We start from the raw sequence: 23,962 nt of genomic DNA, 5'->3' as shown, positions 1-23,962 counted from the left end.
CAAAGTTATAAATGCACCTGTTAGGCAGAATTCTAGAGTGACCCTCATTGGCTTTCACTTTTGGGTAATCCCTTGTATGTGACTGGAATCTGTGAATATGATGAAAATATGAGCTCAGTGATTATGTCCCCTATATGGCAAAAGAGAATTTGCAGATGTAAGTAAGGTCCTAAATCACTTGATTGTAAGGTAGAGAGAAGACCCTGCATGGGCTGGACCTGATCAGGTAAGGCCTTGAAAAGCAGAGGATTTCTTTGGCTGGTTTCAGGAGACGTCAGAGATTTGAAGCATCAGAATTTATGGTCCCATTTGGGAGAAGACACATGGCAAAGAATGTAGGTATCATCTAAGAACTGAGGAGGCCTCCAGCTAATAGCCAGCCAAAACCTATAGAACTTGGGGTGCCCGGATGGCTCAGTTGGTTAGAGTGCGAGCTCTTAACAACTGGATTGCTGGTTCAATTCCCACATGGGCCAGTGAGCTGCACCCTCCACAACTAGATTGAAGACAAACAGCTGCCGCTGAGCTTCGGGAGGGGCAGCCAGATGGCTCAATGGGTTAGAGCACAAGCTCTTAACAACAGGGTTGCCAGTCATCCCATTCCCGCATGGGATGATGGGCTGCTCCTCCTGCAACTAAAGATTGAAAACAGCTACGTGGAGCTGAGCTGTGCCCTCCACAACTAGATTGAAGGACAACTTAACTTGGAGTTGATGGGCCCTGGAGAAACACATTGTTCCCCAACATTCCCCAATTAAAAAACAAACAAAACTACAGAACTCAGTTCTACAAACACTAGGAACCAAACTCAGACAATGACAGGGATGAGCTTGGAGATTGATTTTCCCCAGATACTCCAAATGAGAACCAAGCCCTGCCAGCATCTTGATTTCACCCTCAGCAGAGAACCCAGCCACACCAGGCTGGACTTCTGCCCAACAGACTGTCAGCTAATACATGGCTGCTGTTTTCAGCTGCTGAGTTTGTGGTAATTTGTTTATGTGGCAATAGCAAACTGATACCATACCTGCATCCTAACAATCCACTCTGGGGAATTTATTCTGCAAATATACTTGCATATGAATCAATGTCTGTATGTGATTATTGCAGCATTGCTGTGATACCAAAAAAAAAAAAAAAAGAGAGAAAGAAAAGAAAATCTAGAAACAACTCAAATGTCCATCAATAGGGAATTGGTTAAATAAATTATTTCAATCTCTACAATAGAAATCATGCAGTGATATGAAAGGAGGAAGCTCTATTTGCTGGTGAAGATCTCTAAGATGTATGACTAGTGGAAGAAGGGAAGCACTGTGTATGTAGTTTGTGAAAAGGGCATTATGAACATATATTCATTTTTGTACTTGCATAAAGAAACTGAAAGAATACCTGAGACAATAATAAGAAGTGGTGACCTGTAGTGGGGAGGTTCAAGAAGTCAGAATAGAGCAAATGAGGCACCTGGGCCATGGTGAGACTGTTTCCTCTATGCTTTTCATATAGATTTTTGAACCATGAGAATGTATTAATTAATTAATGATAAAAATAAAATGGAAGTAATTGTTTTAAAATAAATAAGTGGGACACTGTCCTCCCAGTTTCTTTCTGGGCCTGAGTCCATTCCTTGGCTTTGTCCCAACAAGTTGATTCTGGGCACGTCCTCCATGGAACTCTTGACCTTTGGTATTCCCTCCTCATTCTCCTTTCTGCCCTAGGGTAACTACAGACAAGGATTCAAATAGCTGTGTCTGAGAGAGTCATCTCTCTGGGACTCAGTTTTTCCATCTGTGAAATGGAGATAAAAGCTCAGAGGGTGGGTGGGGGATTAAATGAGATAATTCATGTCAAGTGGCCAGCCCATAGAAGGTGCCCAGCCTGTGGCATATGCTCATGGCATCTGTGCTGGCTGGGATACAGAAAAGACCATTCCACTCAGAGGGAGTTTATTAACCACACAGTCTATGGACAAGAAATGATCATTCCCTTTATCTCGTCCTCACTAGCTGTGTGCCTATGGCCCAATTCCTCCCTCTCTCTAAGTCTCTGTTTCTTCCATTGCAAATGAGAGAGCTGGACTGCATGAGCTCTATCTGATTTATCTGAGTTTCTAGAACGCTTGGTGACTAGGGAGGGCTCTCTCCCATGTCAGACATGGGTTATTGAGGCCCAGACAGAGTGGCAACTTGACTTGTTCAGAGTCACACCATATGGCAGAGGCAGAGCCACGACTGGTACTGACTCCCACCCAGGCCCTTAACCTCCATGCCCCCTCAGCCCAAAAACATCTGTGTCCAAGGAACAATATGGTGACACGGGGGAGACTCTCCTCTGGGACTCTCCTTATCTTCCCAACTTCTGATTGTTACTATAGAAGGACTGCTGCCCACTCAGCCTTGAGTTTAGAGGAGCCAGCTCCCCTGCAGGCTCTGAGCCCCATTCAGGTGTCTTCCCCAGGCCCTCCCCATCATCTGTCTCCACCAGCAGGAGACACAGATGGACACAAATGTATTACCAGTGTCCCCTGGAGAGAGCACCCTTAGGGGAGGAGTGGCGCCAGGAGGGGCTGGGAACTTCCCATGAGTTGGGGCCCTTGTGACCACTGGACAGAGCTGCCCCACGACAGCCTCTAACTTTTGGTCACTTGCCTGAAGCTCCCAACACCTCAAGGGTCTCCCTCGCCTCATCCTGCTGCTCAAGGAGCTACTGGCCTCGGAGGAGTTATTTCTACTCCCTGGGCAAGTGAGAGTGGCTTTGGGGTCTGACAATCTTCTAGGTCCCCATGGACTCCGAATGCCCTTCTTGCCTCTGGATTTCATGACATTCCTCAGAACCCTGAAGCATGATATCGAGTCCCTTGTGCACTTAGTGTAAGGATGGTTCCTGGTATTGAGCCTTGACCTGACATAATTCTTTTTAGCAGATATGGATTGTGTTGCCAACAGGGAAATATGTCTTGGTCTGTCTTAGGTGTGGACTGACTTCCATGGCACTCCGGGAAGCTGTGTGGGGCTATTTGTTACTGTCCAAGTGGATGTGCAGAGACTGGAGAGACCGCTCATGTGTGCAGACTCCAGACCTGTTCTAAGCTTTTGACTGATTTAATCTGGTTGACCCAAGAGATTTGAGTGGGTTTACATTCATTTCAGGTAGTTTTAACGGGTCTGACTCATTTTATGTCAGTTTCAGCACTTTCACTTCTACTTCACTATCCTGAGCTCTTTTCTGGCTGTTTTGGGTCAGTTTCATGATAGCAGACACTTACCTTGTACTTGTGATATGTCAGCATTGTTCATTCCAAGTGCTTTCCATATATTGTCATATAATCCTCACAACTACCCCACAGGTCGGGACTGTTATTAGAGTGTCCCCATTTTACCCATGGATAAACTGAGGTACAGAGTGCTTAACAAACTGGCCCCAGGTTTCACAGTTACTGAGAGGTGGAGTCCGGATTGGAACCTACACCATCTGGCCACTGGGCCTGTGCTCTTCACCTTGATATTATGCCCTTATCACTGGAGATGAGTGCTTTGAACCACTTCAAGAGGAGTAGATTTTTCTGAGCCAGGTTGTTCTGCCTTTGCCAATGGAAGCTGCTTTGCGCTGGCTCAGTCTGCATAGCACCTTGAACTTGGCCCATTCCAGTTGAGACACAGAGTTCAGGCCTGTTCATCCTTGAAATGAAAGACCACTGTATTAGTTTCCTAGGGCTGCTGTAACAAACTGCCACAAACATGGCTGCTGAAAACAATAGAAATTTATTTTCTCACTGTTCTGGAGGCTAGAAGTTCAAAATCAAGGTTTCAATGGGGCCATTTTCCCTCTGGCGGCTCTAGGGGAGAATCTGTTTCTTGCCTCCTCCAGTTTCTGGTGGCTCCACATATTCCTTAGGTTGTGGCTGCGTCACCCCAATCTCTACAACCATGGTCACATTGCCTCCTCTTCTGTCCATGTCCCCTGTATATGTCTTATAAGGACACTTGTCTGTGGATCTGGGACCACCCAGAGATCCTTAACTTAATTATATCTGCAAGGACACTTGCCAAATAAGGGAACATTCACAGGTTCCAGGAATTGGGACAGAAACATTTTTTTTTTTTCTGATGACTCAACCTCTTACAACCCTAAGGTCACATCACAGTATCTGCCCCTGAGGAGCAACTCTTTAAAAGTGATTCTTTCTGTCGGATCGGTATTCACCCAACGATTGGGGTCATAACACTTTCTGCTTAAGGATTAAAAGGTACAATGTGCAATGTGCTTGTAGCCATGGAAAAGCCTCTTGTACTTTTCAAGAACCCGTTTATTAATATTCCTGCTGGGAAGATCAGGACTTCCAGGAAACGTCAAGTGAGGAAATGTGTGTGTAAACAGGCACTCCAAGATGGTACCAGCTTTCTAAGATGTTTGCTGGTGATAACACTGAGTTTACTACTCCTGAGGGCGCTTTCTTTAGTGAAAGTGAATTGAAGGAGGGCGGATAATTACGAGATGAGGGGGAGCCATTAACCCCAACTATCCCAGTGCTCCTGGACCAGGGTTGAAGAAGCGAACAATTGAGATAGAGATGGAAATTGAGAAATAGTGTCATTACTCAGCAAATACTTTGCCAGGAAGCAGCACTTAGGGGCCCTTTGTGCTCAACTGTCCCCCAAGCACCAATAACACACAAATATAACAGAAAAGGGAAATGTGTTTCTCTTTACTACATTTTCCCAGTTTAAAAACAACTGAAGAGCACAAACACTGGTGGGTGTGAGAGTCGCGTTAGTCCTGACAATTTCAGCCTCTACAGAGGCATGTGTCCAGGAGAGCTTGGGCTCCGGTCCTGTTCTGCCCCTAACAGTTGTGTGACCTTGGGCAAGCCAGAAAGTCTTTCTGAGTCTTGACTTCCTCATCTGTAAATGGAGATAATTGGATTACCTGGGGAAAGGCCCACGCTTGGCACATGCTGCGGATGTCAGACTGGCAGATCATTGCAAATTCAGTAACTTCAAGTGGTCGCTCCACACTGCCAGAAATCCTACTCTGTTTCTCTGGTGGCTTTGATTGTGATAAGGATTTCACACCTAATCCTCCATCCTCCATCCTCTCCTCTTTTCCCATCTCACTTTGGCTGTAACTTGCTCTCACTCCTTTGGAAAAAAATAGAAACCATCCGAGAGGCTGCTTCATCTTTGCGTGGGTCATTCTACAAACCCATCTTCTTTTCTTCTCTGTCTCTCAGATGGTCCTTGCGTCTGTCAAAGGCCAGCTCTGTCTTCCTATGTTCTGGATCCCTTCCATTTTCACTTTACCAGGGACTTTGCTCTGGGGTAATTCCTTCTCTCTCTATAGCATCAATTCCTCCCCTCCCACAAGTCATTGCCATCAGCATGGAGACGCAGTTTTGTATCCTCCATATTTAGCCCAAATCCTCCCTTGATCCCTCTATTCCCTTCCAGCCAATGCCCCATTTCTCTGCTTCCCTTTGCACTGAGGCTTTCTAAAAAGTGGCCTATGGTTGTTCTCTCCAATTAATTGGCTCCCATTGGCTGTCCAGCCCAGCTCCCATACTCACTCTTCCACCAAGAACGCTCTCATCAAGGTCACCCAAGTGTCCTTGTTGCCAAATCTAGTGGACACTTTTGTCTCAGCTTACTGGACCTTTGAGCAGCACGCTACCCAGGTCAGCTCTCCCTTCTTTTTGAAACACTCTCTTCTACTGGTTTCTGCCAGCTCTCTCACCTGGCTTTCCTCCTTCCTCCCAGCTCATCCTACTGTACCATTCCCCCTCCTTGCCCACCTTCTAGTATGGGAGCCTCCCTACGTCCAGTCCTCCTCCCTCTTTTCCAGTCTGAGCTGGAAACCAGAATAGGTCACATGGTACTCCCCTCCAAGCAGACCCCCAGGCTGCCCAGATTCTGGGAAGGGGAGCAGTCTCAGCCTCTCAATAGGAGGATCTGACAATTTGCATCACCTTCAACCCAACAGGCTAGACACCCAGAAGTCAGCCTCAACGTCTCCTCTCTCACCCACCACATCTGATCCTTCAACGAGTCCCATCAATCCCACCTTCAGAAGAGCTCTTGAATAGGCCCGCTTCTCTTGATTTCTATGGCCACCAGCCTCGATCAAGGCTCAGTGTCTTTAGCCTGGGTTACCCCAGTGCCTCCTCCCTGGCCTCTCTGAATTCATTTGTACCTTGTAGTCTACAGAGCAGCCAGAATGGGCGTGTGCACTTATGAATTACATGATTTCACTCCCACGTTGAAATCTCTCAGCAGTCAGAAGATAATTCAAGCTCCTTCCTTTAGCCTGAGGGTCCTGCATGAGGGGCCCCAACCCACTGCTCAGCCGTATCTTGCTCCTCTGTCCCCCTCGCTCACTGTAGTGTGGCCATGCTGGGTTTTATTCCGTTTCTCAAACAGACTAACCTGTGCCAGGCCTCAGGGCTGTTGTCGCTCATGCTGACCTGGCTTCCTGGTCCTCGCTCCCCTGGGCTCTAGGAATGGTTCCTCCTTCCCGTCCTTCGGGCCTCAGCTCAGAGGTCATCTCCTCTCTGAGACCGCCTTGACCACTGCATTACTCCACGTTCCTATGCCGTGTGCATCTCTTCATAGCCCTGCACACTGTGGAATGACTCATTGGTATCTTTGCTTACTTGTTTGTCTGTCTTCCCATTAGATTGAAGACTTCACAATAGCAGGACCTGTGTCTGTTTGGCTCAAACCTGAACACTGAGCGTCTGGCACAGAGCTTGGCACATAGTAAACGCTCAATAAATATTTGTTGAATGAATGAGAAAATCGGACAGTAAAGCATGCCACAGCACTGTACAAAGCACTTCCACGTGGCCCCGAATTTTATCTACCACAAATTCCAGCATGCTGCAGTAGCACAACATTCTGCCTGTCACACAGCCCTGCAGGCAGTGCTTTTTATAAGGCAATCCAAAAGGCCCCAGAAAGCCTGACATGTCACGACATGGCCCAATACACACAACATTAGGCCTGGCCTGGATCTTACACTCAGTACTTGGTATCATTGCTCCAAGTTCTACACATGTCCAGCTGACCACAGTAGGACACCAGCGACCCCCAACCTGAGTGGTAGTGCCATTTGGGACCCAAACATCTGAGCCCCTGGGCTTCAATGAGTGGGTTCTTGGCCACAGACCTAGGATGAATGGAGCACAATGCGTCTTTGTCTTCCCAAGAGGCTCTGTTCAGCCTCTAGAGGAGAATGGACCATTCTGAGCACCCAGAGCAGCTGTTTCGGGGGTGAGGGGGGTGCTGGACTCCTAAGGAGAAGAGAGGAGGCCTGTGCTCTCCTCTGCTGTATGACCTTAGGCATGTCACTGCCCCTTTTTCATTTCAGCTCCCTTTATAGAAAGAAAAGAGCATGAAAGGGCCTCAAGGGAGCATCCGGGTACAGATATGAAACCAAGGCTGAGACGGGCAGTGTCTGCCCAGAGTCACACGTGAGGGAGGACAGAGTCACTGCTAAATCCCAGGCCACCTGTCTCATAGGAGGCAGAGGGATGCTGTGTTTCCTCACCTGTTGCTCTGTCCCAGCCCTTGGATAAGAATAAAACAGAATGAGTCACCAGGAAGGAGGAGACCATGGAAAAGGAAAGTGGGGTTCCAGCCCCCCTCCCAGACCCTGCCCTTTTCCTCTCCTCTTTGGCCAAGGAACCCAGTGAGTCATGAGATTCGACTGGGGTGGGCTCAGCGCCAAGCTCAGTGATGCGCAGGAACACCGCCGCCCGTCACCCCCGTCCCCAGCCACGCTCTTGGCATTGCGATCTTCCCCTGCTCTTGTGTTTCTGCCTCCTATGCACAGACAGACAGATAGGCAAGGACAGGTAGACAGCCAAACCCCCAGAAACAGACACAGATACCTCCCCTCCACAGATACACAGACACCTAGTAAATAGGCAGACACAGATGGGGACAGTCACACAGCTATGCACACAGACATACCAGCCAATAAGCATGCAAATACAGGGAAACAATACACGACAGGCAGACAGACAAACCCATTACCAACACAGAGGCAGTATCCTGACAGATACAGACACATAGAGGACAGACGGGTAACAGAGAGACAAGCAGACATACTTAAGCAGAAACACACCACAAACACAGCTACACAGATAGACACACGCATACCTAAACACACACAACACAGACTCCCACAGGTGGCCTAGAGGGGGTGATTTGGGGCAAATGACAGGCCAGATGACCCTCGACTAGCCCCCAATACCAGAACACAACTGAAACTGATCCACGAGGGTAGGCACCCTGGGTACCAGCTCTTCTGAAGGCAGCCTTCATCTCCTACCCTGAGGATATGACATTTACCAATCCCAACAGGCCCGACTTGCAGTAAGGTGAATGGAAGTTAGATACGAAGAGGGACTTCCCAATCAGGAGGGTACTGAGACCTGTAGTGGGTGATTAAAGGTGACTAGAGGGAAAGGAGTAGAGTGGTGGCAAGGAGGGAGCCTGCGCTCTGGCTATGTGACCTCAACACAGCTGATCTTCTGAGCCTCAGTTTCCCATCTAAGCTTTGTCCCAGGTCCCTGCAGGGAGCACATGGGCCAGCTCCTGCATGTGTGAGTGCCAATGTTGAGGCCCCAGGACATTATTTCCCCATCCTCCACCCCTTCCTCCCACCAGGGCGGGATCCCCTTGGTGACTTACCGCCCAGTCTCCTGGCAGGGGGTAACCCAGTCACAGATGCCTGTTTGTCCTGGTCCCTCCTCTCCCCCAGGAGCTGGCCAGCTGAGGATGCCTCTTGGCTAGGGGAGGACTTCGGGGAGGTCAGAGAGAGGGCAAAGGGAATCCCCAAGCTTGGTGTTCACCACCCGCAGGGGCAGCTTTGAGGCTCAGGCCTGGGGATGGGCTGATGTTCAGGTGTAGTCTCTTTCATTCTCCCTGCTGTTAGAATCCTCTGGTCTGAACCCAGCCTCTTGGGAGAGAGGGTATTGCGCAACAGGGAGGTAAAAGGTGACTGGCAGGCCTGGCAGGACAGAAGCCCCATTGTTTGGGGCCCAGGCCAGCCTGGGCAAAGGAAGGGTTTATGCCTGGGGCAGGAAGGGGGGCTCTGCAGGGGGCGCCAGCTGGCAGGGCTCTTGTAGTTAAGCCCTGGAGGGGGACTGGTGCCAAGCAGGATGCCCTCAGGGTTGAGAGAAGGGGCAGTGCCTGGTGAGAAGCCCCGAGACCCAAAAAGGGGTTGCAGGGCAGGGAGGTCTCCCCCACCACACCCACCCCACCCCCTCGGAAGGATGAGCCACTCAAGGCATATGCGGGGTCCTAAACCATCCTCATCCGGATTCCAATCATTCCTGGGAAAGGAGGAGGCTTGGGGCGGTCCCAAGCCTGGGGGGCACTGTGAGGAGGAGGGGTGCACATGGCTGTTTTTATTACTGAGGGGTCAGAAGGGGACTTAGAAATGTTTGCTTCCCTCACCTTCCCCAGCTTTGCACAAACTTTGGTCCAAGACTCGGAGCTCCGTCGGCCGCTCTCTTCCCTTCTGCGCGGGAGCTCCTGAGCCCCACGGTGAAGCCCATTGAGAAGTCCTTACCGGTGTCAGACCACAGTCCTTTCTGTTTCGGTTGGAGTTCCGCCCCCTAAGGGAACGGTTTCCACCGGAGATCAAGCGAGCACAATCACGTGCTCTTCGTGGCCCTCACAAGCCCCAGCTCCGGAGTTCCCGGGGCGACCCTAGGTGCGTGAGCGGGCCCCTCCCTCTCGCGGCCGCCCGGGCGGCGTGGCGGGCGGGGCGGTACAAAAAGCGATCCCGCCCCACGCTCCTCACTTGACTTTGAGTGTCCAGCGGTCGCAGGAGTCCGGAGGCGGCGCGTGGGGCAGCCTGGGGTCAGCCCACACCCCTCATCAGGTAGGGACTCTCCTGTGCTCAGAAGAGAGAGCGTGTAGACAGAAGGAACAGAGAGGCGGAGGGGGCAGGCAGAGGGACATGACAGGTGGCAGAGAGGGCGAGTGAAGGGGTCAGAGGAAGGGGTCAGGGAACAGAAGAAATGGGGACCCACGTCAAGGATGGGGTTAGAGGGGAGCAGAGGGACCCAGGACAGGAGAGATGCGGGTGTTGAGTGGGGGGCACCAAGAATGCCACAGTCCCTACCTCCCGTCCTTGAAGGTGCCCAGACAGGTCAAGAAGGGGCTTCCTTTCTTGCTCAGTCCCCTTCCCCCTATAAGCCAGGGCACATAAACTGTAGCTCCTTTGCTCATGTCCTGCCTGGGGACGCAGGAATCACGGTCTCCGACCCTGCTACCCCCCACCCTCCTTGGACTTACAGCCCCAGGAAGCTAGGAAATCAGTCCCTGGGGGGTGCCAGGGAGTCTCTGCTGCCCACCACCTCTGACCCCTGACCTCTGCCCTCCCTGGGCCCAGGAAGCACCATGTGGCGATGTCCACTGGGGCTGCTGTTGTTGCTGCTGCTGCCCGGTGAGTCGGCCCTGGGTGCCCGGCGGGGTCGCTGGCGCCGGGAGCTAGCGCCGGCTCTGCACCTGCGGGGCATCCGGGATGCAGGCGGCCGGTACTGCCAGGAGCAGGATCTGTGCTGCCGTGGCCGCGCTGACGACTGCGCCCTGCCCTACCTGGGTGCTACCTGTTACTGTGATCTCTTCTGCAACCGCACCGTCTCCGACTGCTGCCCTGACTTCTGGGACTTCTGCCTCGGCGTACCACCCCCTTTCCCCCCTATCCAAGGTGGGCACCAGACTGCCAGGAATGGGTCGCTCTGTCATCCCTAAACTCAGCAAGACTCAGGAGCAAGGCTGATGCATTGACATTTCCAGGGGAGGCTTTGTAGAATCTGGGAAAGAGATCCTAACCCACTCTCTGCGCCTCTAGGAAGTCCCCTCTCTTGTCTAACTTGAATTTCTCCAGCAAGACTGAAAGAGAGAAGATCCTTGATCAGTGGGATTCTGAGTTGGCCCAGGAGAAAGACAGCTTCCTGCCCTTTCTCCCAGTCTTGTTTCCATATCCTGGACATGGAAGGTGCTAGCCCCGCCTGCTGACTCACCCTCAGGCTGATAAAGCACACAGGGGTTGGTCAGGGTCATCTTAGCCTTTACTCAGGCTTCTTTACCCCTGAGATGGCTGGTCACACCTGGGAGTAGGTCAAATCTGTTCCTGCCTTCAGCCCTCCCCACATTCCTTTCCCATGCACTTGCCCCTGTGCAATAAGAACATACTTAAATTCCTTCCCCAATCCCATGGGGCTGTGGGTATGAGACTGCATACCTGGGTTGTCATCCCAAAATGCTGTATTATTTTACGGGAGTCACTTGCTTCTCTGGGCTTCAGATTCCCCATGTCCTGCACTCCATTTTCAAGCCCCAACTCCTTTAAATGCAAAGGACCTAAGGAGTGCTGTGGCTGGCATGCAAGTAAAGGAAGAGGGACCAAACTTGGAGTCATTGAAGAACTTCCCAAGTAGCAGTTGGTGTGTGACCCTGCAGGAGATGTCTTAAGTTATAGTTTGACTTTGACTTTAGTTTCAGTGAGGACTAGGGTGTCTGTGTGTGCGTGTGTGTCTGTGTGTGTGTGAGTGTATTTCTGGACATTTGTTTGACCTTTGAGGACCTGGCCATCTCAGCCCATTATCTCTTGTCTCGGTTCCACGTCTCTTCTCTTCCTTCCCACTAGGATGTATGCATGGGGGTCGCATCTATCCAGTCTTGGGAACCTACTGGGACAACTGCAACCGTTGGTGAGTGTTTGGGGCTTGGAGGGGGCATTCCTTGTGGGCTTTGTGGCTGATAGACTTAGTTCAAATCACTCACTTGCTGGGGACAAGTCCTTTCCCTTCTCTGAGCCTCAGTTTTCTCATCTGTAACATGGGGATTTTTACACTGACCATGTCAACTTATATAAACATTCTAACAACATTCCCCAGGAGTGATCATCCATGGATACGTGACTCCAAGTGTGGCCCTGAGCTGAGAGTCACTCCTGGCCCCTCCTGGCTTGGGCTGGGCTACTGCCTCTCCCGACCTTTCTCCATGTTATGGGATAGTCTGAGAAGGGGGGACGCCAGGAAGGAAACCTCTGACTGCAACATCCACTGCCCTGGACCGGATGAGGGTCAAGGATGACTGAGCTGGAGGCCAGCCAGCCTGTAGCAGGGCAGTCCCTGGAATGTGGCCCCTCTCCCTCCCCTACTCCTCCCCACTATTCTGAGCAGGAGGATGAAGGGGTCAGAGGTGTCCCCCTACTATAGTGTGAGGCCTGAGAAGGGAAGTGGAGAAGGCTTGAGTAGGAGCCTTGAATGCCTTAATGGAAATAATGAGGACCCTGTAATTTAGAGGAGTAGGCCCTGCACCCACCACTCCACCCCCTGCCCTCTTTGCCTGGGACTGAGAGGCCCCAGGGAGGACGAAACATTTTGGAATGCATTACGCATAAGCTGTTTCCATTGCCTCACTGGCGTGAAGGGTGCTGGGTCACAGTGAAAGTGTATCTATCTGGGTGAGAGAAGTGTGTGTGTGTGTGTGTGTGTGTGTGTGTGTGTGTATGTGTGTGTGTGGTGTGTTCAGAAAGATGGAGCATGACTGCATGATTCTGGTAGGGCTGTTAGGATGCCTCTGGACAATGAGGGGTTAACACTTTCTCCCACTCCTGTCCCTGGGGCCTGGTCGCCCAGGCCCCCTTTGGAATGCTGTCACAAGTCCAGTCTAGACCTGCTTGGGCAGCCCTGGGGGCAAAGGGGGAAGTGGCAGGCAAGGACTGACCAGCCCACTGCCCACCCCCCAGGCCAGCTCTGCGTGACTGTGTTCCTGTGCTCAGCACCTGAGGGAGGGTGTGGGGCAGTGTCTGTGGGCCTTCCAGGCTGTGTGAGCCCTCGAAGGATGCTTCGAGAGAGTCCTAGGGGGAAGGCAAGGACAGGGAGAGCCTCCCTTCCTGCAGTCTCCTCTGGCCCTCCCTGAAAGTGCCTCCGCCCACTGCTGAGGCTGGAGAGCCCAACCATACTGGGTCTTGGTTCCCCTTGAGGCGCCTTAAAAGGCAACATTGGAGGCGGGAGCCTCCGGCAGGCCTGAAAGGAGGCGATTTAGCATCTTGTAATAGCAGAGTTATGAGCTTGTAAAAGCATCGAAGAATTCATAGAATTCCACTGTTTAGTAGACACCTATTTATTAAAGACCTACTGTGTGTAGCCAGAATGCACGACAGTCCTTGTCCTTGCGCTTGAACCTCCAATCTAATGGTGAAGAACCACACACACAAATAAACATATCGTTACAAGTTCTTATAGGTGTGATAGAGGAAAAGAGAGAATAATGGAGGATCCTAGTTTAGAGTGCGGTAAGGGTGAGGGAAGACCACTCAGGAAGGGACATTTATGCTGATACCAGGGACATGACAGGACGAGTGGCCCAGACCTAGGAGGAGTTTGTGGGAAGGCCAGGAGGTGGGACTGAACTCACTGCGCCTGGAGCTGTGAAATGGGGAGAGAGGCCCCGGGAGGTGCAGGCAACCTCCCATGGGTCTCATAAGCTCTGGTGAGGATTTTGTATTTTGTTCTAAGTGTCATGGGAAGCCACTTAGCACACGATCTGATTTACATTCTTCAAAGATCTCTCTGGCGTGCTCGCTTCGGCAGCACATATACTAAAAGATCTCTCTGGCTTCAGAAAGGGGTTTGTGGGGGGTGGGGATCGTAAAGAGGCAGGGAGCCTGGTCCAGGGGAGAGGTGATGGAGGACCGGAGGAGGTGGTAGCAGTGGAGAAGTGGCAGGCAGATGGACTCGAAGCCTTTCCTGATGTGACATTTCGATTTCGGACCTACTGATTGAGGAAGCACGGGGGGTGAGGGTTGGGGCCAAAACAACACAGACTACACAGAGTTCTGGCTGGAACACCTGTGGATAAGGTGCCATTATCTGAGTTGAGGATGTTAGGAGAGGAGCAGGTTTGGGGAAAGGCAATGTGGCCATTGTAAGTTTGAGATGACTTTTACACGCTCAGAGGAGCTGTCAGGAAGCCAGCTGGATCTGAGTCTGAAACTCCAGAGGGGCAGGGGTGGGGTTCCTTTAATGGGAACAATAACTGTCAATAACAATTCTGGAGCATTTAAGATGGGCCCGGCCTTGAGCTAAATGCTTTGCAAGCCTGCCATTGCATTCCTGGGATGTGGTACTATTATTGTCATCATTTTACAGACAACAGTTTAAATAACTTACTTGAATGCACGTGCCTAGTCAGCTAGGATTGGAACCCAGGATTTGAATTTCAAAATCCATGCTCTTAGTCACTTCGCTATACTGCCTTATTCATTCATTCAACAAGTATTTACCGGGTGCCTACTATGTACTAGGTTTTGTTTTCTAGACACTGAAGATACCAAATAATACCTGCCCTCAAAGACCCTAGAGTCTATGAGGAAACAGGTATAAACACTATAAATAACTTAATATGTAGTATGTCAGAGAGTGATGACATGCTAAGGAGAAAAATATAACAGGGAAGTGTGACAGGAAGAGCAGAGGGACAGGAAGATAGGGTGGCCAGGGCAGGCCTGCCTAAGAAGGTGACTTTTGAATTAAAACTTGGAAGAAATAAGGGAGCTATGAGGATGTTGGAGGAAGAGCCGCTCAAAGGCCCTGGGGCAGGTGCATGGCTGGTGTAAATGGCCAGGGGCCCAGCCTGGCTGGGACCTCAGGAACCAGGACTAAGAGGAGGGGGTCAGAGAGGGGATTGGAGGACAGACCGTGCATGGCCTTGCTGGCACCATAAGGTTCTTGGCTCTTATTCTGAGATGTGAAGCCAGTGGAGGGTTTGGGGCAGAGGAATGACATGATATGACTGGGGTTTAAAAAGATCACTGGCAGTTGTGTTAAAAATACACTGAAGTGGTGTGTACAGAGCACAGGGAAGGGGAACAGGGAGGCAGCTGCAGCATAATCCAGGTGAAAGGTGATTAGACCACAGGGGCCAGAGGAAAGAATGAGCAGTGATTCGGGTTCTGGATGTGTTTTTAAGGTAGAGCCAACAGGATTTGCCAATGAATTGGATCAGCAAATGAGAGAAAGAGTCAAGGGTGACTCCCAGGCTTTTGGCCTGAGCTCCAGAGAGGATGGAGTGGCCGTTTTCTGGGGACTGTGGGAGGAGCAGGCATGGGAGTTGGGGAGACCCCGGATTCGGTTTGGGATGCGTTAAGTTTGAACTGTGGTTAGACACCCCAGTGGTGATGGTGAAGAGCAGCACAATTCTTGAATCTGGAGTATGGGGAGAGATACCGGTGAATATAACCTTGAGGATCATGAACTTGAAGTTGACATTTAAAGCCACCAGGCTGGATGGGATCATCTGAGGGTCTTGCCACAGATGCTGGTACAGAATCTCAGGCCCACGCTGACCTCTGAGGCCTCTTCTCTTCAGAGGGTGCCCAGCTCCCACTCACCTCTTCTTTCCTTCCCATTCTCCCAGCACCTGCCAGGAGAAAGGGCAGTGGGAGTGTGATCAGGAACCATGCCTGGTGGACCAAGACATGATCAACGCCATCAACCAGGGCAATTACGGGTAAGAGGCCCTGGACATGCCCCCAGGGGGCACGCATGCACGTGTACACACAACACATCCGTTCTGCCCGAGATGCTTGTCCTGCCAGGCACAGACACGCTCCGATCATATTCATGTGTACATTTAGCCAATATGTGCCTCTCCCACCCACGTGCACATACCTCCAAGACCCCCAGCCTTGGCACGTCTGTCACTTCCATCCCCTCTCTTTCAGGTGGCGGGCTGGGAACCATAGTGCCTTCTGGGGCATGACCCTGGATGAGGGCATTCGCTATCGCCTGGGCACCAACCGCCCACCTTCCTCCGTCATCAACATGAATGAGATTCACGTAAGTCCATTCTTGCCCACAATGCCGCCAACTCCTCATGGCCTAGGACCCTCATACCCTGTGCCTTATTCCCCCGAGGGCCTGGGCCTGTCCCTCTCCACTAGGCTGTATATCCCTGGACGAGTCCCTTCCCTTCTCTGAGCCTTCAGTTCTGGCCCATAACGAGATGTGCTGCACTACAAGAACGGACGCTCTGATACTGAATGTTGTCGTTCCAGCATGAGCCCCTTCCTGGCCTCCCCAGCCTGGGAAAAATGCTGTTGGTCCCAGTACGGCTGGGTCAGGGCCCAAGGGGCCAGGAGGTCACCTTGGTATTTTGGGAAGGGAGGGACAGACACTCTTCCAGCTTTGGCCAGAGAGCAGCAATTCTCGGAAACAAATGACTCTGTGGAACCCTGAGGGAGAAGGGGGCTTCTCCCTTTCTACCAGTGGGAGCCTTTTGGGGGAGAAATGGGAACCAGACCCAGAACAGTCAAAGGGTGAAGAGGGGCACTTCAGCAGGACAGGGCTGAGACACATGCTGGAGGCTCTGTCAGTGATGGGCAGGGAGGAGGCCGGGATGGGCTAGAATGGCCCTCCCTGCGGAGGGACTTCAGCTCAAGGCTGGGTGAGCAGACCCTGCCCTTGCCCCTACTCCCTGGGGCCTCTGCTATTTTCTGCTCCTGCTGTTTGCCTTGGCAGAGACATGACTGCTTCTTCCCTCCCCTGCCTTTTGGGGCCTAAAGCCTAAGGTCCTGGTGGGAAGGAGGATGTGGCAGATTGGAAGGTGCAGAGGAGGGACAAGGCAGGGATTGAGGATGGAAAGCAGGGTGACCCTGGCCTGGCTACTTCCCTGATCCTGGCCTCAGTTGCCTCATCTGTAAAACAGGACTAATCACCCCACACCTGACACCAGGGAGTCACTGAATGGTGCTTGGGTCTTCTACGTGAGTCAGTGTGGAGGTTGTTGGAATCCTTTTGCAGCTGGAGGGCTCGAGATCAAACCACAGGCCTTGGACTCTTGGTGGCCCTGCAATGCCAACAGGCCGCTGAGGGGCAGGCCAGAGGGAGGCAGAGGCCAAACAAGTGACTTTTGCCTTGCAGACAGTGCTGCTCCCAGGAGAGGTGCTGCCCACAGCCTTTGAGGCCTCTGAGAAGTGGCCCAACCTAATCCATGAGCCTCTCGACCAGGGCAACTGTGCAGGCTCCTGGGCCTTCTCCACAGCAGGTAAGTCCAAGAGCAGGGGCAGGCACAGTGGGGAAGGCGGGCTAAGGCCTGAGCTCTCTGACGGCCCTTCTGCTTCCTCCCACCAGCTGTGGCATCTGATCGTGTCTCAATCCATTCTCTGGGGCACATGACACCTGTCCTGTCACCCCAGAACCTGCTGTCTTGTGACAAGCACAACCAACATGGCTGCCGCGGTGGGCGACTCGATGGTGCCTGGTGGTTCCTGCGACGTCGAGGGTGAGCAGCAAGGGGTGCAGGAAGGGAAGAGGGCACATGGCAGGGGCCTTCGGAAGGCCCCTTGCGGGAAGGGCCGGGGCCGCGCTCACTCGTGCCTGCTGCCCCTCCAGGGTTGTGTCTGACCACTGCTACCCATTCTCGGGCCGGGAGCGGGACGAGGCCGGCTGCATGATGCACAGCCGGGCCATGGGGCGAGGCAAGCGCCAGGCCACTGCCCGTTGCCCCAATCACCTTGTCCATGCGAACGACATCTACCAGGTCACTCCTGCCTACCGCCTCGGCTCCAGTGTAAGTCTGTACTTGGGTGAGGAGGCCGAGGAAGAGAGCTGGAAGGCTGGCCCAAGGCTGGAACTTCACCCCTAATGGATACTGTCCTCCTTACCCCCCACTTCCCACCCTCCAGGAGAAGGAAATCATGAAGGAGCTGATGGAGAATGGCCCTGTCCAAGGTAAATGCCCCTCGTCCTGCTCCCTGATTCCAGAAGCTTGTGCCTGCTTAAGACTGAGCACAGTGGCACAAGGGGTTAGTACGGCACTGAGCAGCAAGTCCACTGGGGCCGGGAGTGGGGCACCGTGTACCTCCAGACTCGGGCTGCGGTGCCTGTAACGGGCTGAGCCAGCCCTACTGTGATCTCTGCCCACAGCCCTCATGGAGGTGCACGAGGACTTCTTTCTGTACCAGGGCGGCATCTACAGCCACACACCAGTGAGCCTCGGGATGCCAGAGCGATACCGTCGGCATGGGACTCATTCCGTCAAGATCACAGGGTGAGGGGTTTGGGGGGTGGAGGGAGTTAGGGGCAGCTGAGCTTGCACTGGGGGCTCTGAGCCTTGAATCCTGACCACGTCTTTGCAAAGCCCCATTTCAAAGAGGAGGAAACCAAGACTCAAAAAGAGGAGGGACTTGACCTGGTCACACCAAGAGTTGGGGGGTCTTTTAAAGTTTTCTAGGAACTGTTCCTTCCTTATGGATCGGGATAAAATAACTCCAGTGAAATATAGACAAGGATTCAACAGTTGCTCAATCTCTCTCCATCTAAGCACCTGTTCCCACCTCTGCCTGACTCACTCCCCCAGCCCTCAGTTTCCCCACCTGTGATAACAGGACATGACAGAGTCACTGATTTCAATTGTCCAACCAATGAAATGTACTTTGCAGTGGGAGTTTGGGGCCTCTATGGTACCTACATTCTCTGAGTCTCTTCCTCCTGGTCCCTGGCTCCCCAAGTGAGGAGGGTGGGCAGGCAGAAGTGTGAAGTCCCAGAGAACTGGTACACAGGATGTGGGTCCCTGGGGGATGGAGGCCCAGCTTCCCCCCTTTTCTGCATACCCCTCCAGTTATCCCTTCTGTGGCTTCCCCGCACACTGGGCGCGGGCGTGCAGACTTAGAGATGTGGAGACTGAGGGAGGTGCAGACAGGGACAGAGACCTGCCCAAGTCCTAAGGGTGAACCCAAGTCACCAAAGGCAACAGGGGCCTGGATAGGGAAGGCCCAGGGCGGAGGCCCTGAAAATAGGTGGAATCAGCCCCTCTCCCTGGCTCTGGCCTGCAGGTGGGGAGAGGAGACTCTGCCTGATGGAAGGACGCTCAAATACTGGGTGAGTCCCTGCGCAGCTGCTGTCCCCTTTCCCCAGCCCAGTGCTCCTCCTGGCCCCATTCTCTTGCCTCTGCTCATGGCTCCTCCTAATTCCCAGACGGCTGCCAACTCGTGGGGCCCAGCCTGGGGCGAGAGGGGCCACTTCCGCATCATGCGTGGCGCCAATGAGTGTGACATCGAGAGCTTCGTGCTGGGAGTCTGGGGTCGCGTGGGCATGGAGGACATGAATCACCACTGAGGCTGCAGACCACACCAGACCAGCCAGCAAAAGAGCCCCTTGCGGGATAGCATCCCCCTGCTCTGCCTGTCCGCCCACCAGATGGTGCTATGGGTGCAAGCGGGTGCCAGGGTCCTAATCCCCATGGGTTCCTCTGACACAGCACCCAGCCTGGGAGCCGCGGGCAGGCGATGCTGGTGGAGCCCCAGACCTCCCAGCTGGGATGGGCAGAGCCTGGCCTGGGAGGAGCCAGGCTGCAGATCCCAGGCCCACGGCACCCCCACGCAAGACCACCAAAACCAGGACACCCCCAAGTCTCCAGCCCCACCCCTCCCCACTCCTGTACTCTTATTCTCCAAAGATATTTATTTTTCTTTTCACTGTTTTAAAATAAAAACAAAATATTGATAACTCTAGTAACTTGGAACTTCTGGGAGTCGAAAGGCAGGCCACAGTTGGGGTGGCATACGGTTAGACAGCAGAAAGGATGGCCTGAGGACGCGCTGGTTGGCTGGGGCGGGTGGATTATACATTTTAGTCTCAATTCAGCCCCGTCAGTGGCCCTGGCCACAGACCTGTTGGAGGTGCCGCATGGATGGCATGACCTTTGGCCCCCAGAGAAATGTGGGCCAGTGGGAACCACTTTTCAGATGCTAAGTCAGCGCTGCCTGAGTGGGGAGGGCAACTCACCAATCAGCAGAACTGGCACCGCTGCCCAGCAGCAAGCAGGGCATGGCCCCGCAGAAGCTGAGCCTGTCTCTGCAGATCAGCCTCTATAAGAACCAGGCGAGGGGGGCCCCCCACCTCCTCCTGCCCCTGGGCTGAGCTGGGTCTACTTCTCCAAGGCCTCTCCTTTCCCCACCTTCCCTGTCTCCCAGTGCCAGCAAAATAAGCCTAGGCTCCAACTGGCATTCAAGGTCATCAGGACCCGCCTAACCAGCATCTTCACCAGCGTCTTCAGCCTCTGCCCGGGCAACTCCAGAGTCTTCATTGCTTTTCAAATGTCCAGTATACAGGCAGACCATCGGGCATTTGCACTTGCTGTTCCCCCAGTTCGGATAGATATCTTCCCTTCCATCCACCCCACTCCTATAGATAGCTTCCATTCCATCCCACTCCTATTTCAAAGCCAACCCCAGGGTTCCTTCATTCAGATACTACCTGTGGAAGAGAACTGATGTTTCCCCACACCACCCCAATGCCACCTAGCATGGCTTAGACACCCCCTCGCTGAACTCACCTGCACCCTCCCTTTTCACCCAGGATTTCACTTATCTGGGTGTCTACCTACCTCCTCTGTTACACTGGAAGTTCCCCAAGTGCGGGGATTGGAGTCGGTTCATTAGTGGGTCCTGGTACCCACACGGGTACCCTGGCATAGGGTGGTATTGCAGTTTGTGGAACGGCTGAGTGATTATGACTCATCTTTTTCCTTTCCACTTGCCTTCACGACCTCAGCCCCAGCACATCGCTCCAGGCACAGATGTCAGCAGGGAGTCCCTGCCTTTCCAGGAGCCAAGGGAGGAGGCTTCCCAGGGCAAGAATACACCTCGTCCCCATCGGAGAGCCACTGAGGGGAGGCCAGGCTGGGAGGTCCCTCCTCTTTGGCGGGCAGCCTCTTGGAGCCAGCCAGAGTCCTCCTGGCCACTCAGGCATCACCTGAATGGAATGTGGAGACCCGATAAGCGGCTGCCTTTGTCTCATTTCCTGTTTGCCGGGACGTCCCGAGCCCAACTACTCTGGCTAGCCGCCCGTCCTTAAGGAGCCAAGGCCAGCCAGGGACCCTGGGGACAATGAGGGGGCAGGAACCCTGAGCAGGGATGGCAGGGACTGCCGCTCACCAGCCCCTACGACTGCAGCCGCCAGGACACACCCCGCTGCTTCCACCCAGCTGGAAAAACCCCATCTAGGGGCTGCTGGGCAGGGCGAGGCTGGAAATTTCTACTGGGACCTTTGGCGGAAACGGGATGGAGAAGGGAGGGGAACAGGGGCTCGCCGGTCTTGAGGCTTTAGCTCTGCCAGCCCTGCGGGGAGGCCTGGCCCTCCCCGGACCTTGTGGGGTCTGCCCAGCCCTTCCTTAGCCCTGTTGGGTGGGTCAGGGAGTTCCAAGCCTGCCTGGCCACCCTGGAGTGGGAAACGGTGGAGGTGTGACTAAGGAAGGTTTAGTGTTGCCTAAGTAACCTCCCTCAGCCACCCCCATTCTCTGATGTTGGTAATGGATGTGTCCTTATAAAGAGCCAGGCAAACTTCAAGCCCATTCCCCCCGCCCCACGCCTCCGACCCCCAACCAGATTACTGCCCTTGAGTCCATCCATGAGAAGTCCTATTACCCCCTCCCCTTGCTGCGTGTCCTGAGGCTAGTCCCTTCCTCTCTTTGGGCCTAGGACATGGGCCATTAGACACACCTGGGTTAGAACCCCTGCTTCGTGTTTTCCACATTGGCAGTGTAATAGCCTCTCAGAGCCTCTGTTTTTCTATCTTTAATGGGGATAATAGTATAGTCCTGCGCTGCTTAAGGAGGGGGATATGTTCTGAGAAATGCGTCAGTAGGTGATTTCGTCACTGTGAGAACATCATAGAATGCATTTACACAAACCTAGATGTTATAGTCCGCTATACACCTAGGCTAGAGGGTATGGCCTATTGTTCCTAGGCTACGAAACTATCCAGCATGTTACTACACAAAACGACACAAGATTAAATCAAGCACTAGAGAAAACGATTCAATCAAAAGACGCGGTAAACGAGAGATGCATGTGGCTGCTGCCAGCAGAACAGCCCACCGCCCGGATGACGACCCTCTGTGGAGTCATCGTCCATCCTCTGAGCTCCCACCCCACCCCACCCCACTTTCGCTACCACAGTACCCCATTTTCGTAAGTAGAAAGAGTAAACTCTGAAATAATGAAAAAAGTGTAGTATAGTAAATACATAAAGCAGTGAGACGGTTATTTATTACCATTATCGAGTATTAGTTACTACACATAATTGTGTGTGCTTTACTTTTACACAAGTGGCAATGCAGTAGGTTTGTTTACAGCAGCATAACCATAAACACGTAATAGGATGTGTTTACTATGACATTACAGCAGCTCTGACATCACAAGGTGAGCGGAATTTTTCAGCTCCATCATAATCTTTTTGGACTATTGGTACATATACGGTCCATTACGACCAAAACGTTTTTACGGGGTGCATGACTGTGCTCACCTCCTTAAATTGTTGGGTTACATAAGACAAAGCATGCTAAGCATTTAGCACCACGCTTGGAACTTAAGGGCTCAATAAACGCTAACATAATCGTTTTAAGGGCATTGGACTTGATAATATAAAGGCTTTCGGGAATGAGCTAAACATTTACTGAGTGTTTAACCTAGCTTTCTGCCACCACATTGTTCTGACTGCTTTCCACATATTATCCCCTTTAATACTCAAAAACAAACAAACCCCTATTTCTTTATTTTGCAGATAAGAAACGGAAGCATAGAAGAGTCTCAAGTTTGGTTGAGGCAGAATTCAAACCCAGCCCGTCTCAATCCTCATATGAATCAACTCTGTATGGATAGTGGTTGATTGGTAGTGATAGTCCAATGTCCCTTTCCACGTCCTTTCCCTGTTTGGCAAACTTTTATTCATCCTGTAAATCCGGGCTCAAATGTTCCTTCTCTGGACAGCATTTCCTGGCGTCCATCTTCTGGACCGCCAGCATTTATCCCTGACACAGAGGGATAAATGTTGATGACTTGATGACTTTTCCTCCCACAAAGAGATGAGGCAAGAATGTTTTTTTCCTTATCTATCCACCAAATGTTCCTTTGGGGCATTTGTTCTGGCTTCCTGTGGCGCTCGACAGGGTCCCAAGTCACCTGATTCTAGTTTCCTGGGAGCTGCTGAGTTATATCACTTCATGAGTGCCGATGCCTCACATCTTCCTGGTATCTTGCCAACCCCCCATCCTTGCCTGGTGCCCATTAAGGGAAAGGAATTCATGAGCCTGCAGTGGGCCAGGCCTTGGGTGGAGCATTTCACACACTTTAGCTCATTTGATCCTACACATATCCCTGTGAGAAAGTGCATTGTTAGAAACCAATGCTACCCAGCAACATGACTCCTCAAATCTAAGAGGAGGTGAACTTCCAGATTGCGGGCCCAGACACAGCTGGAACCGGGGACAAAATCATGCTGGGACTTCTCTCTCTCTCTCTCTCTCTCTCTCTCTCGTTCTCTTCCTCGCACACGCGCATTCTTCTGCCTTTCTCGCTACAGACTCTTCCGTGAGAAAGAACATGTGGCCAGTGACAATCCCTGAGCATCTCAGCCCACAGTCATTTTCTCAATTCTTTTTTTTCTTAACTTTATTTATTTTCCCTCCTTTCTTCCATCTCCACACACCCCCCCCCCCCCGCACTCCGGTTCAAGCCATTGTTTCTCAGTCTAGTTGTGTAGGACACTGCTCCCTGGCCCACGCTAGTATTATGAGCCTTGCGCTCCCCCGGCTGAGGCCGTCGGTCACCGGTCGTTGGTTGGCCGCTCACAGCAGCTCTCGCCAGCTGCCAGCCGCTCACTCTGGCCACCGGCCGCACCTGGCAGCACACAGCAGCCACGGAAGCTCCTGCCTCCTCCAGCTGCTCACGGCAGCCCATCTCCAGGGAGAACTGTTGTTCACAGTAACTATAGAGGACGCAGCTCACTGGCCCATGTGGGAATCAAGGTGTTAGGAGCATGGTGCTCCAACCGCCTGAGCAACCGGGCCAGGGCCAGCCCCATTTTCTCAGTTTTTGGTTTTTTTTAAAGGATTTAAAAAAAAAAAAAGATTTTATTGGGGAAGAGGAACAGGACTTTATT

At 52.4% G+C, this 23,962-nt stretch overlaps 1 protein-coding gene across 3 annotated transcripts; it reads left to right on the top strand.

Moving 5' to 3' along the window:
- The first annotated feature begins 9,636 nt into the window (after window positions 1–9,636).
- On the top strand, window positions 9,637–19,534 carry TINAGL1 (tubulointerstitial nephritis antigen like 1). 3 transcript variants are annotated; one of them, XM_081056059.1, is made up of 12 exons: window positions 9,637–9,885; window positions 10,399–10,716; window positions 11,659–11,722; window positions 15,438–15,530; window positions 15,745–15,859; window positions 16,943–17,066; window positions 17,153–17,303; window positions 17,414–17,591; window positions 17,707–17,752; window positions 17,948–18,071; window positions 18,856–18,901; window positions 18,998–19,534. In XM_081056059.1, exons 2-12 carry the CDS (start codon window positions 10,407–10,409, stop codon window positions 19,136–19,138), a joined length of 1,392 nt encoding a protein of 463 aa, XP_080912185.1. In that variant the 5' UTR covers window positions 9,637–9,885; window positions 10,399–10,406; the 3' UTR covers window positions 19,139–19,534. The 3 variants fall into 3 exon arrangements, with proteins under 3 accessions (XP_080912185.1, XP_080912187.1, XP_080912186.1); XM_081056061.1 differs by lacking the exon at window positions 10,399–10,716 and having other exon boundaries at window positions 9,702–9,885; XM_081056060.1 differs by lacking the exon at window positions 9,637–9,885 and having other exon boundaries at window positions 9,906–10,716.
- The last annotated feature ends 4,428 nt before the right edge of the window (window positions 19,535–23,962 follow it).

Source organism: Rhinolophus hipposideros, assembly GCF_964194185.1.
Source record: "Rhinolophus hipposideros genome assembly, chromosome: 8".
NCBI lineage: Eukaryota > Metazoa > Chordata > Mammalia > Chiroptera > Rhinolophidae > Rhinolophus > Rhinolophus hipposideros.
Note: the sequence above shows the minus strand (reverse complement) of the source record. Positions and strands in the feature narration are given on the sequence as shown.

What these genes read in the sequence shown, in the direction of transcription:
- TINAGL1 (XM_081056059.1), top strand. Translation starts at nt 10,407, where the DNA reads ATGTGGCGATGTCCACTGGGGCTGCTGTTGTTGCTGCTGCTGCCCGGT. An exon ending in CTGGGCCTTCTCCACAGCAG is followed by an intron (nt 17,067 to 17,152) that starts GTAAGTCCAAGA and finishes TCCTCCCACCAG; the next exon opens with CTGTGGCATCTGATCGTGTC. An exon ending in GAAGGACGCTCAAATACTGG is followed by an intron (nt 18,902 to 18,997) that starts GTGAGTCCCTGC and finishes CCTAATTCCCAG; the next exon opens with ACGGCTGCCAACTCGTGGGG.